We start from the raw sequence: 14,365 nt of genomic DNA, 5'->3' as shown, positions 1-14,365 counted from the left end.
AATAAAGTATATTAAGATTGTATATAGATCACATTTTGGGACCTGAATTTTTAATTTGTTGTTCTCAAAAATTCATTATAATCATGTTCAATATAATGGGAGTGCATTGTAGCAAGACCAGAGCTGTGGAATAGGGATAGGAACTTGGAATTTGACATTCAAGGTCGCCAAAGGCACATAGCTTTAGATTGCCAAGCTTTTTCATTAGCATTCCGTAGTCCATCCAAACTACATGTAGTTTGTAGATTTAATAGCAAGCCTAGTTAGGTGTAGCAATGTGTCCTAATCCTTTTGAGAAGCTATGGTGACAAAATGGGGATAAGCGGGATTAAGTAATCGCTGTTTATTGACAATTAGTTTCCAGATATCTATGCCAGTTGGCTAAGACAGCATTCCAGTATGCATGCTGAATGGCTAATAATACACAGTAAGGGTTAATATTCTTTCTAAGAATGATTAATGCTAAGCCATTGTCCACTGGGTAACTGCAATACCCTATCAATTAGTTATGTACTTGCATAAAATCAAATTTTAGCTGTTTTGTGTGGATATCAAGATTTTTTTTTTTTTATAAATTCAATTCATATCTTGTCATCATGGTGTGTGTGCATGACAGATTATATATATATATATTTTTTTATTTATTTATTTTTTTCATATGTGATGAAAAGTGCTTGGAGGATGTTATGTGTAGTTTATGTCAGGTGTGGGTCTCATTTAATAAAAGGTACTAAGGAAAACATCAAATAATTTTATGCAGCATGTAACATTGTAATGATGGATTAAAAAAAAGGCTTCTCATTTTGCCCTTATTTCAATGGTGGATGTCTTTAAATCATGAAAAAAAAAGAAAAAAAATTACACGATTCACACATGGCTTGCAGCATAAGAAGAATCTATTTTTGCTTGCTGTGAAAAATTAAATCATTTCTCGTGATTCACAAATGGTCCGTGCCACATTTCATATATGTGCAAATGGCCTGACATTTTTTCATTCATTGATATTTCAAAAAGCTTTAATAGGATCGATGCATTTGTTTTGCCATGGAAACGAGCACCTCCAACAGGATTGAAACTTGTCTGTTTTGTCCAGATGGTGGAGAACGGGAGGAGGGGCTGACTCCGGAAGAGCTTGCGTCATTAACGAATGGTTTATTGGAAGAGGGTGTGCGGAAGTTAACGATACAGGCACGCTCCCCGCCAGGTCAGCCCCCCAAAACAGGGACTTGCCAGTTTGAAAAAGAGAGCGAGAGAATGGAAATGAGATCTCCCTCCCCACCAACTACAGGCTACCCTCACTTTAACACTTTCAATAATACGCTCTTTCCTAGTTTTGTGTGCTTTTTCAACAGCAAATCCATTATTCAACCATTATATCCATGCATCTCAACCATGTACTCTAACCACAAGAACGCTCTTTACAGAGAACTACTAGCACTTGGACATTGTTACGCCTGATTCACCGCATCTTTACGCCTGGGTTCTAGATCATACGACTAATCATAATTTCCGTTCATCCTGTCTTATTTCATATTTGTAGACAAAAGCTGTTTGTTTTTCAGATTTCTTGCAACTCACTTTATATCGTAGATCTAGATCCGTGGCTATGGGAGTGATAGCAAGTGGGTTTACGTACGCCCAGCACCTCGTAGTGTGGATCCATTTCAGAATACGTTCACAGCCAACCGCAAGATCTTTCCCCAGTGAAGTGGTTATGCATCCAATCAAATTCCAACATCACAACATTTTAAAACCACTGCTCTTGGGATTGGCTGTGAGCCGTATCTATTGCATGAACATAGCCATGATGTAGCTGTTGAGTCATCTTTGATCTGTTTGGTATATGAATCATTGTCAGTTATGTCTTTTTATAATTTTGTTTTTCATAACCATTTTTGCATCTCAAGTCATTTATTCAAATGTTATTCACTGACAAATCATAGTCAGTAAGATTGTTTTAATTATCTTGCTAGAACTTGTTCTTTCTAAGGCTTTATTTGAGATTGAATTTTGTCAATCATTATGGTACATTGTAAGTTGTGCATGTGGTAGTGAGCTAAAAAAAAAGAAGTGATGTTCTTGTGATATGATAATATGTTCTTCCTATTTCCAGGTCCTTGTTGTTGACAATGTTACAAATACTTACAGTAGATGTAACTTATTGATATTTAAGACACCAAAATAAAGGCACGTCATCTCTGAACGAAATACAGTTCTAAAAGCAGTTTTCATGCAATGTGCACACACTGCAAATACTTGTAGACATGTCCATGCATGGCACATACAGTCTTTTCTTTGTATACAACATGCTCAGTGGTTTCTGTAACTGTAGCATAGCAAATCTGTGGTAGTGGTAGTATCATACAGCTGTACCTGGGGTTGCATTAGAGATTTGCCTGGTGGATTTCCACATCCAAAAATATGATAGAAAGCACATCCTTAGGCTAGAGCCCTAAGATACAGATGATGATGATGTGGAATAATTTTGGGATGACAAGGAAACTGATAATTTCATTTCGTCTGTCACTGACTTTTGCTGACACATTAGATTTACCCACTGTCTTCAAGATATACTTAATATGTACTGGTTTCTCATAGAATGAATTCATGGTACAATGTACATTTGGTTTCAGTTAGCGGCGGGTCAAATTTTCAAAATGACCATTGAGGGTACACTATGTACTTGTATGCTTTCATTCATTCCTTCATTTTTTGTTGTTTTTTTCTTTTGTCTGCAGATGCTTTTATATCAAGTTAGTCTTAGAATTCTTCTGTGGTTGTGAGTTGTCTGCTATATGTCTGTTATGTGTTATTTAGTGTCTTCTCCATTTAGCTGCTTTTCATGTGTGTGGCGCATGCTTTCAGTTCACCTTGTACATATGTCTTTTATGGTCGTCGTCATTGTGGGCATGCTTTGCTGTATGTTTCAACTACTTGTGCTCACCAAATTGACAGTTTAGATGTTACTATGTATTTGATGCTTTTTATTAAAAAAAAGCTGGCAAAAACCGAACAAGAAAATCAGTTGCTTTGAAGTCCAAGAAGAGTTTGCGCTCAGAAATGATAAACAGCAAGAGCATACTGCACATGTATTAGCAAACAGCAATGTCAAATTCTGTAAAAGTTTACGCTGCTTCATTTTATTGCCATGATGACCATATTTACCTGTAGACAGATTCTTTTAAGAGCAGCAGCAGCACTCAGAAAACACATTGATGAAAGCTTGAGTGTGTGTGGGTTTTTTTAAAACCATCTTTTAATGATAGTGCAGTATCTTCTTAGCAGCTGTCCCAGAATACTATCTATTTTTACATTTCTAAATGTTTAGATCTGTCATACTAAAGTAGCGACAACAATAGTACAATTCCTCTGGTTCTACTGTGAGGGAATATTTGATTTAAAATGTTAAGGTGAGATGTTGTTTTGATAAAGCCTGCAACTGGAAGTTTGCCCACATAAGCTTTAATTCAATAATGACTTTCACTGGATCAGGTCCAAATGACATTATCCCAGATTTACGTAGCTGTTTGACCACTCTTGTGGCACTTTGAAAAGAAAATTAATTATTAGTCCGTAGAAATGCCCCTGGATTCACCTTTTTATAATGGACACTCATTTTCTGGACAGAAAATGTATTTCATGGTTTATGAAGTGCATCTTGTGTTCATTATTATATGCATCATGGTATTTTTTCCAAGAGATAAAAGAAATTATGACTAAATGACAGAAATAAAACATTTGAAAATGAAGTATCTGTTGTAATGATTGATTTACATGTAATATGTTTGACATACTCTGTACAAGTGCTAATTCTTTCTGTGGCAAACCCAAAGAATGTGTCCAAAACGGTGAATAAATCTTGAGACCATGTGATTTCTGATCAAATTAATATTCAAGGTGCTGTGTATAATGCTCATTCTGACTGAAGTGTGAGATTTTTATTAAGCTCTTTTGATAATATCTTCCATCCTTTATCTGTGATTGATTATCTTTCTTTTCTGTCACCTTTGGGCAGTCAATAATAACTCTGGATTTTCTTTTGGTGTATTTAGAAATTATAGTCGATGATTAATTTTCTCAGTGTTTGCTTTCATCAAAAGCCAGGGTTTGTACCAGCCTTGACTAAATACGTAGCTTGCTTTTTCTTTCACCATAAAGTCCTTCAACTACGTATGTCCCATTGAATTCATGGAAATGTGTGAGATTTTTGAAAGAAAGTCATTGAAAATATTTTTTAGAAATTGTATTTGATACCCCCCCCCCCCCAAAAAAAAAGATAATAAATAGCAGAAACATCAGTCTTTTGGTTCTTTTTTTTAGTTCGGATACTTATTTGTATTTATCCCAAATAAATGTTAATATCAAACTTTTTCCATGTAGATACTTGAAGAAAAATAAAAACTGAAATAAAGACTGAAACAAAAGCATATGGGACAATAACATTTCTTTAGGAATCCTTATGTACGTGCATTTGACATCTCTTAGTTCATATGAATCTGGTGGAAGATGTGGTACTTGGGTCTATGTTTAAACAGAGCGAAAGCAATATAAATCAACCCTTCCCTTCCTCTCTTCCCTCATACATACATTGTATATAACCTGTTGGATATTGGAAACCATGTTGATCCTGTTTAGAGTCTATGGGAATCTCTGGCTTTGGGAGGGAATGGATTAATGATGAGTGCAATTACAAAACAATGTATATACTTATAGTGTGGCTTTGGGTCTTACTGGTTATCTATTCGGTGTTAAAGGAAATATGGTTATTTCTCACTTATGACTATCTGAAGGAGGCATTCGGTGATATTGACACAGGTCCAAACTTATCAGCACAATCCGTAGGATGTTCTTGTCAGGGTAGTTATGAACCCATCAGGAGTACACTGTACATGGTTTGCATAAATAGGTAGTCATTGTTTGAATTGGCAAGGAACCTAGTTATGGATTTTTAGTCTGGATTACGTATGTTTGCTTCGAAGAGTGTAACTGGTCATCTGTAACAGTAATATTGTCTCCTGTTAGACTTTCAAAGTGACAACAGAAAGAGTCTCTTGTTAATTTGAAGTCTCTCTGAAACAAAAATAGAACAGATAAAGAAAGAATTATACAAATTAGATATAGTTCATATTTTGAAAGATCTTACTGGTGATATACCTTGTGAAGTTTTTAAGGCTGCTGCTTGTAGGAGCTTGATTATTTTGCTGTGGACAGAATGTGGAAAGCTGCTTAGGAAATGGAGTTTCATAACTTGTACATGTAGGGTTTGATTTTAATAGAACGCTATATTAAGCTGAATGATGTTGACAGATTTCTGATACGTTTACATGGAGGGAGTGTTTATACTTTACCGCATGCCTCACTAGTGATATGCTCACAGACATACCGTCCTGTTAGTAATGTATAGATGACATCTTTGTTGAGTTAGTATTACCATTACACTACACTCCATTCTGTGTTGGCAGGCATTTCTTGTTTTAATGTTTTCCCCAATTTTTCTTGCTCATATTTGTTTGGAAAACAGTGGGTGTCAGGCAATTTTTTTTCCTTTTCTACTCGTTTTTGGGTGTGCTTTGCTGTAACTTGCTCAACTGTTTCTTTTCGTGGAGTCATACAAAATTTGTCCACATTTTATTGGCTTTTTGTTGATTGTTGTTCTGACAGAAGATTAACCCATGACACACAAGAACATAATGGGTGCTGTACAAAGTCTGTTAGGATCCAAGAATCCTGGAGGATAATGGGTTAAATCAGAATTACACGTAGCTGCTTTACAGTACTGTACTTCATAGGGTAGTGATGCAAATAATGCTTTCATGATAACAGGTGTAGCTGTAGTTGTGCTTTTGAAAGAAAAAAAAACCACCAGTGACCATGTCTGTGCTTTTTGTGATTAAATGCTTTTAAAGTGTGCGTGAAAAGCATCTGTGATGATTTGTATCAATGAGAAAGGCAAAAAAAAGGGGGTAATTTAAAATGATGTTGCAGTATTTGAGATTCTGAATATCTCATTTTTTGAATGTGGATAACATGAAATTAATGATTGCTGACATTATGTAACCTGCATGACCGGAAAAACGAAATAACAATTGATTGCAAACACGTGAAATGCTGTTATCGTAACTTTAAAACACTACACCTTGCATGTCGCTTGTACAAATATCTTTCTTTGTCCTAACTTTAAAAGAAATGGCATAGAAATCAAGCAAGGATGTATCTTGTCTCTTTTCAGAGTTAGGAGCCATTATTAGAAACCCTAGTACCTGTAGTACATTCATCAACTTTTGATGGCATCTGCCTTAGAATACCGCAAAATTTTGAGAGCAAATTTTCTCCCTGTATGTCAGAGTGACTTCGTAAAAAGTGTAAATTACCACAAATCATAAATTTTGATGTGCTGAGAAGTTTCAGGGAAACAGGAACAGAAATATTTATGATACGACAAACTGTAAGTAATTTCTATTCTGAATTGAGATATTATTGCCTGAGTATTAAAGGACAAGTTCACCTTCATAAACATAAGGATTGAGAGAATGTAGCAATATTAGTAGAACACATCATTGAAAGTTTGAGGAAAATCAGACAATCCGTTCAAAAGTTATGAATTTTTGAAGTTTTTGTGCAGTACCCGCTGGATGAGAAGACTACTGCAGTGTATGAATAGCTTAGATGTCACATGCGTACAACAATATAAGGAAAATATAAAGAGAATTTCACAAAATTCCATCTGTTGAAAAAAGTATACATTCCCCTGACTCGTTACCGACAAGTGTTATGGGTAATATTATTCCCCCTGCCTTTAGAAAGAGGCAAGTCAAGTGCTCTTTTATTATGCGAAAAAAGTGAAAATATGTTGAATTTTCTTTTACATTTTCTTTATACTGTTGTACGCATATGACTCACAAGCTGTAGTAGTCTCCTCATCCAGCGGTTCCAACACAAAAGTTTAAAAAATTCATAACTTTTGCATCGATTGTCCAATTTTCCTCAAACTTTCACTGATGTGCTCTACTAATATTGTTGCATTTTCTCAATCCTTATGTTTATGAAGGTGAACTTGTCCTTTAAGGAATATGATGATGGGTTGCTTTATCAAACACCTGAAAAGCTAGGGGGTGTTGTTATCAAGTTGTTAAGGGGCTGTATTACACTTGTATTTACAAGCGTGAACTGGTCAGAGCATATGGGACGCAAGTTTAGAAGTATATAACTTTTTTTGTTGTTGCCTCTCACCATCATTTTTGAGTGGTTGTTAGAAACCACTGTGGGTTGCATGTAAATCCTCTAAAGAGTTCAATAGAAATGAGAAATGTTAAATAGGTACTAAAACAGATGTATTGTTGGTTGTTGTTGTTGTTGTTTTTTGCCTTGTAACACAGCTACTGTCTATCTCATCCTGTAGTGCTATTCCATACCTAGTGACTGGCTTGATTGAAAGTGTTTAAGTTTCCTGTAACTGTGCATTACCCAATATGTTACAGCTGATTTGTGAATCTCTCTTGTTTACTTATCCCAAACCCTAACTAATGCATCATCTATATGAAAATATATTTTCTTCCCATAACTGTGCATACATGGAAAAAAAAAATTTTAGAAGTCGTGTTCATGCTGCTGTGATGTACATGTATACTCTCTGTATACACGTCTTGTGCTGTGATGAGATTGTTGAATGTACAATACACTTTGCAATTCCATTATCATCCATGTTATAAATGAGCATTAGGTTGTACGAAGCCTTTATGTTACCGTAGCATAAAGATGCAATGTTGACTCTCGTCCAATCGCTTGCTGGGTTTTGACAGCCGGTTTTTTTTTTTTTTTGCCGTTGCATGTTTGTCCGTCCGCGCAGTGGATGAGGTCGCTCCACCCGGCGCGGAGGACGGCAAGACGCCCATGCCGGTGGCCCAGACTGCCCCGCCGCAGCCAGCAGAGGGCAGCACACACAGCCAGGAGAACGCGGGCGAGGCCGATCACGTGATCATGATGCCGGAGGATGAGGGAGACAAGAAGGCGGACAAGAAGAAGACGGACGAAGGAGACGAGAAGACCAAGAAGAAGGTATAAAAACCAACTCACGATATTCGTTTGACCTTTGACCTTTTCCTATTTAAAGCTATATGTAGTTGATGACTGTCACTAATTATCTCTCTCTCTCTTTCTCTACCTCATTATCTCTGCTTCTTTTTCCCCATTCTTTCCTTCTCTCTTTTTTCTTTCTGTATCCCATCATTTGTTACTGTATACGCCATATATTTACCGAGTTGATTTTTTTTTCTCTCTCTTTTTTTTTTTAAATCCGGGCTCTCTGACAATTTCACAAGTGGTTGAATCTGCGATTATGGAGTGCAATAATGAACAGAGAAATGTATGCATATGTAGAGACTCCAACCCAAGCACCTTCTGATCTGGAGATTCTCCCGCCTGAAACCCCTAGCAAACGGGAGACTCCAAGTTGATGTGCGCGAAGCGCAAAGTTCCTTGCGGCAGCAGTCCAAGCTCTAGGGTTCTAGATGCTCTCTCGTGCTATCTACATGTGTAGGGCTTATTTTGCAACATACAATGGCAATAGGTAAGAAATCCTTTCCAATGGGAGACACAGAGCCAGGGCGGGAGAAATTAAATCTCAAGCGGGAGAACAAGAGATTTTGCAAAAATGGGCTTTCGGCGGGAGATCTTCCGTCGAAAGGGGAAGAGTTGGAGTCTCTGCATATGTTCATGTCGGGATCAGAGTTAATGCCTTTGCTAGTTGTTAAATTCATGACTAGCACCCGACTCCCAAAATTCTCAAAAATAAAATCCCTGTGAATTATATGGCAAATACATGTTGTACAGTGTACAGTATACACTATGTTGTACGTATTGATTTTACTTCCTGTGTCCATTTGTGTTAAAACTACAGCACACTTTTGAAAACAGTGAGAAATGATAAAACATTTTTGTCCCTCCCATTTTGACCAAGAATGATTCCACACCTGTGATTTTTTGTGTCCTTGTAGCAATTTGTATTGCATAATCTGCAATATTGATCGTTTTGGTTCAGTCTGATCTGTCAAGTCCAGTCAGTTCAGTGATTAATATAATCATGCAATTTTTGCCTGCTCATTCAATACTAATGCCTTGTGTTTATTTTTGTTCTGTTTTACTAATCTTGCTTCAAGGTTCCACAGAGAGGAATCAAAGTAAATGTTCTCTTGCAGAGCATCTGTAACACTCGGTGATGACAGAGCTGCAACATAATTTCCTTATTTTTCTTCTTTTTTTTTCCAGCTCTTTTATGTTTTACTATAAAAAACAAGTGTCAGTACAAAAGTTAAAGTTGTAGTATTTCTTCATAATTAGTTTTGTGTGGCCCAGAAGTAGCTAAAAATACTGACCTGAAGCTTTAATCAAAGCCATTATTCTAATTATGACTTTATTGCCATTATTATTATTGTTATTATTGTTATTATTATTATTATTATTATTATTATTATTATTATTATTATCATTATTATTATTATTATTATTATTATTATTATTATTGTTATTGTTATTATTATTATTATTATTATTATTATTGATATGATTATTGTCGTCAACAGTTTTATCAAAAACAAATCTTTATACACATTTTTACTAATGTTACCATCATTATTGTAATCTCTATCAAGTATTGTTCTTATTACTGTGTATCATTTTCATTCTTGTTTAATATTACCATTATAAATTTTAATGCACCCATGACAGTAACTACTTTTGGAATAAAGAAATAGATAGTGCTCCTCTGATAACAAAAATATAGAGAGATCCATCATTATGTGCCATAGGTTGGCACTGACCTCATGAGTCGTCTTCATTCTTAACTCAATACATCTATACCATTCTCCCCTCCCCTGCATACGACTAATAGAGTGAATCAATCTTTGCTAGTAAACCCAAGAAAGAGGAATCGGTAAGTTGTGTTGACGTGCTGCCATAGAGAGAGAAGGAAATTTTACACGGTCGTACCACTGATCTCTAGAGGAAATATCTGGATATCTCATTGGTCAGTTGTTTTGAAGCCCCCATGCCGCCATCTTACCATGCACATTGCCCATTCATTTGTGTGCAGAGCTCACGACATCATGTGATCTTGGTGTTGTCCAGTCTCTGCTGGAAAATGCGTGTAATTCCCCATAGAGTGTGCCTGGTAAGATGGCGCCACGGCGGCTTCACTTGTTTGTACAGCATAAATGGCCCAATGAGATGTCCAGATACAACCTCCTATGTAGATCAGTGGTTCTTACACATTGCATGAGCACTTCGCTTTTGTTTTGTTTTTTTATCTCATCATCTCTGTACCAAATCAATGCACACAGTCACACAATAAAATCTCACGCAGCTGCCGTCACAGTGAAGCAAAAGTTCAACCATTTTTACAGACGAGACCTTGTATTGACTCTAAATCTGCCCACATCCCATTCTCACACTTTCACTTATTGTGAATTCATAAGATAAGAAGAAAGTTGGACTGGATTAAGGAGCTAGAATTCACTCTTTTTCTTTCTTTCTTTTTTTAAAATGAGTTATCATTTATTCATACATTCTTTTTGTTATCTTTTTTTAATGTCATGCACACATTGCATTTCGTGTAATACCAAGCAATGTTGACTCTATACAGTAAAACATATTACTCAATGTGATGAACTAGTTGCCTGACAAACTTGTGATAGGAAATCAAAGATTTTGGTGGGTTTTTTGGCCAAATTTCGATAGTGTGGTTTAGATTAATATCTTCAAATATATGTACAGTGTATGAGCACATCTCTTATATTGAGATTTTGAAAGATGATAGCAGGTATGGAATTTTAAATTTGCAAAGCCTCCTGTTTATGCTGTGTATGAGTTAAACACCAAAACTTGTCACATTATGCAGTGTATACACAGACATTTGCACACAGATGCACACACACGCACACACATGAAATGCAGACAGTATTTCTTTTTACAACTCTTGAGTCATGATTAAGGTTTCCTTTTTGTTGTTTCATAACAAAACCACAACCCTCAAGGCCCTTCTGTTCCACCCATCCTTTGGTGGAAAGAACATTTAGTAGAAGTTTTTGGTACAAAAAGATAGTAAAATCTTTCTCCAAAAATAATGTGTATGGAAAAATATCTGTTGGTTGCAGTTTGAAAAATGAACATACAATGTAATATTCCAGAACTGAAGTTCATAGAATTTTCTTTGATTGCACAATATTTCAAAGTTTTCGTGTAAATTGCAATGTGATACCCCTTATAAATCAAAAAGTGTTCAAAATGACTCATCTTGTAATGTATCCCGCTTAACAATAATTATCAAAACATTTATGAGACTTCCGCTCTTAATTGAGAGACAGGAAGTGACATTAATCACATATCAATTAAATTTTCTGTGTTTACATCACAAGCAATCACTTGAATATAACCAGGTACATTGTACATGGTTGTACATGTATATCCCATTTGGTATGGGATACACTGTATTGAATGGGTCAACACAGTTGTAGCTTAGATATATTTTGGTGTGTTATACTCATCTTTGTAGTGAGTTGAGATTCACCATCGTAGATGATTATTTGCTGTGTTTGAGATTATTTTCTTGGTTTTTCTAGATACATGTTTATTTTTTCTTTCTTCCCTCTTTCTTTATTTGGATTAGAGGAACAGTCATATTCAAGATGCATCTGATTTCAGTGGTCATAAATACAATGCTTTAAAAGTGAAAATGAATTTTGAATAATTGTTTAAGATCACAATGCTTTGAAGGAACAGATTAAAAAATAGGTAGGAAGTCTAAAGAGTGTCAAAACACAATTTCTAATGATATCAAATTTTCAAAATCGGTTAAATGGCTTTATAAATCTAAAACAAAAACAAAAGCACATACAAAGAGATACTGCTCTTGGTAAATTCAACTTGAATCATAGCTTTGAAATTCTATGGGAATTCCTGAATGTAAATTCATTGCTACAATTTGTATACTAAAGTGGCCATCATGTACAATGTACTTTGTTTTTATTGTTTTCTGTTATATTGTGTAACCAATAGTTCCCTTAATTGTTTTTATGTTGTTGTGCATGATTTACAACTAGCTAGACAGTAGTGTTAGATACTAATCATACTACTAACAGAAAATGTTTTTGGTCAAAATAGATTTTTTAAAAAAAATTTTCAGTGGACACTCTAATCATATTTAACAACTCTCACAATGGTGTATTTTATTTTTAATATTTGTTTTGTAGAATATATATTTACCTCTTATTGAAAGTCGTTAATTCACATCACATTTGGTGAAGATTGGTAGTTCTACATGTATGTCTATTTCTAGCACTTTATTCCACAAGATGGGTATTGCTTTTATCAAATTAGAATATGATATTTTTATCCTCTTATCATTTTCATTCACTTTTTTCTCACGTCTCTGCTTCAAGAAAAACATGAGCAGCAGGGATTGCCAAATCATGTTGTGTTTTGCTTTTTCAGAGTCATAGATTTTTTTTTCTTGACATGATAATGATAGGAAAATGAACCACCAAGCAAGTGATATTGCAGTGTGCTCTGCAATTTTATCATCTTCCTGAAATGTATCCATTTTTCCGCTCGACATAGATTTGAAAAAAAGCATTCACTCTACTTCAAGTTTGTTGGCCAGGTACATGTAGTGGAGTTCTCCAGGAAATTTGATATCTGATATCCTCCGACTTTGAAGGTGTGATGAAAATGAAATCATCATATTTCACAGTGCCCTGGATTTGTCCAGGGAGGGATTCCCACCTGCCGTATGTGTGGGTTAAGATTACCAGTGCATTTCACATTTGCTCAGTCCCATATGTTCAATAATGTGTTGGCTTGAAATCTCATTCCATGTGGTATGGACGTGGAGCCATACTTTGCGCTTGCCTATTCCCTGCTGGTCCAGTACCACCATTGAGAATGCACATCAATCACTGTGTCCATTGTACCGATAACGTCTCTGTGATTTGACTGATGGTGTCACATTCATGTGAGAATGTAGAATATCAAGAATGATGCGGACACATTTTTTATCACTCTTGCAAAGTAGAGTGAAAAAAAAGATGATTCCGTTACCTTCCCCTTTTAAAGTGGTCCATGAAGTTAGGATGCAAGAGCAAGCTTCAAAGGATAATGAGAATGATGCATGATCCTCTTGATCCAGATTGTGTAAATATAAGTGCAAACCAGTTGAGAACAATGTAGTAATTGTACCAGCCACTTCATACTGTTTGGTATGCGACTACAGATTTTCCTCTATTAAAACATCTGCATGTGACGGCAATTTACAAGGAGAGTATTTTCTCTTCTTTTTTTTTTTTAAATCAAGGAGACTGTGTGACTAGTCATATGCATACACTATCTCCTTCAATTTGCCCTCCACAAACCTGCCCCCCCCCCCCCCAAAAAAAAAATGATCATAACGAAGTTCAAAAGAATTTATGTCAAGTTGCTGGCCTTACAGTTGTGTGTTGCTCATGACGAGTGCAGACCGAGTTGGTTGCAGTTTGCTTACCTGTCCAAAGTCACATGTGTTTCATCCAACCACAAAAGTATTGTTTGGCAGTGAAGATTCACAAAAAATTCTAGTTGCAACATCCTGTCATAAATGTTTCTCAGATAAAAAGTGATTACATGTTTGCATTTGTGATATACAAATTGTAACTTTCGACATTCAAATAGCCTTTTTACCTTTGATGTTATAACAGACGGTAAGAGATATATTGTATCAATTTTCACTGCTATATGGCAGATTTATCTGGAAATCTTGTGTATGATGTGTTTCGTGGAGTGTGTTGATGATCCATGTATCTTTGAATGACTTTCTTCAAAGAATCATTTCTCATTTCTTCTTCTCTGTTGATATTTTTTTCTCTCTCCATCATGCCATACATCAGAAGAAAGTCTTCAAGAAACTTGTATCATTCGGCAAAAAGAAATTCAGAAATAGCGTGAGGGTGTGTCAAAAATTCCTATCCAAAACCATCAATTTTTTCAGACCCCATTTGCACAGCATTATATATCATTTTGTAAAGACCTAATGCTGTATATATCAGCATGGTGCCTGGGCTTCTTCCTGTGGAAAGGAAAATGCAGATTGTTATGGTTTCATTTAAAAGATGCTATAAACTAAAAGGAAAGCTTAGTTTTATAGTTTTTGGACTTGGTGTTGTCAGAAATTAGCACGGTCTTGGAGGTAACATTGGTTATGATTGAAGCGCGATATTCAGGATATGTGTGTTGGTTCTTTTGAAGTCTACAGGCTGGTAGATGGACAGTGATATGTTTGGGGTAGGATGGATATGAACACGAGACTGGTGTTAGAAGACTTGATTGCTTCCCCCACACATAC

At 35.7% G+C, this 14,365-nt stretch overlaps 1 protein-coding gene across 1 annotated transcript in view; it reads left to right on the top strand.

Moving 5' to 3' along the window:
• LOC139713461 (dysferlin-like) overlaps positions 1–14,365 on the top strand; it is a 113,665-nt gene that overhangs the window by 55,143 nt on the left and 44,157 nt on the right. The window contains exons 28-29 of the mRNA XM_071625188.1: positions 1,094–1,204; positions 7,847–8,055. Coding sequence (XP_071481289.1) covers positions 1,094–1,204; positions 7,847–8,055 — 320 coding nt within the window. The remainder of the gene's footprint in view (positions 1–1,093; positions 1,205–7,846; positions 8,056–14,365) is intronic.

The sequence above is a fragment of the Diadema antillarum genome, unplaced genomic scaffold (assembly GCF_040938485.1).
Source record: "Diadema antillarum isolate AM-2024a unplaced genomic scaffold, OU_Dant_1.0 seq00001976_RagTag, whole genome shotgun sequence".
Lineage (NCBI taxonomy): Eukaryota > Metazoa > Echinodermata > Echinoidea > Diadematoida > Diadematidae > Diadema > Diadema antillarum.
This window is presented reverse-complemented; position numbering and strand designations above follow the sequence as displayed.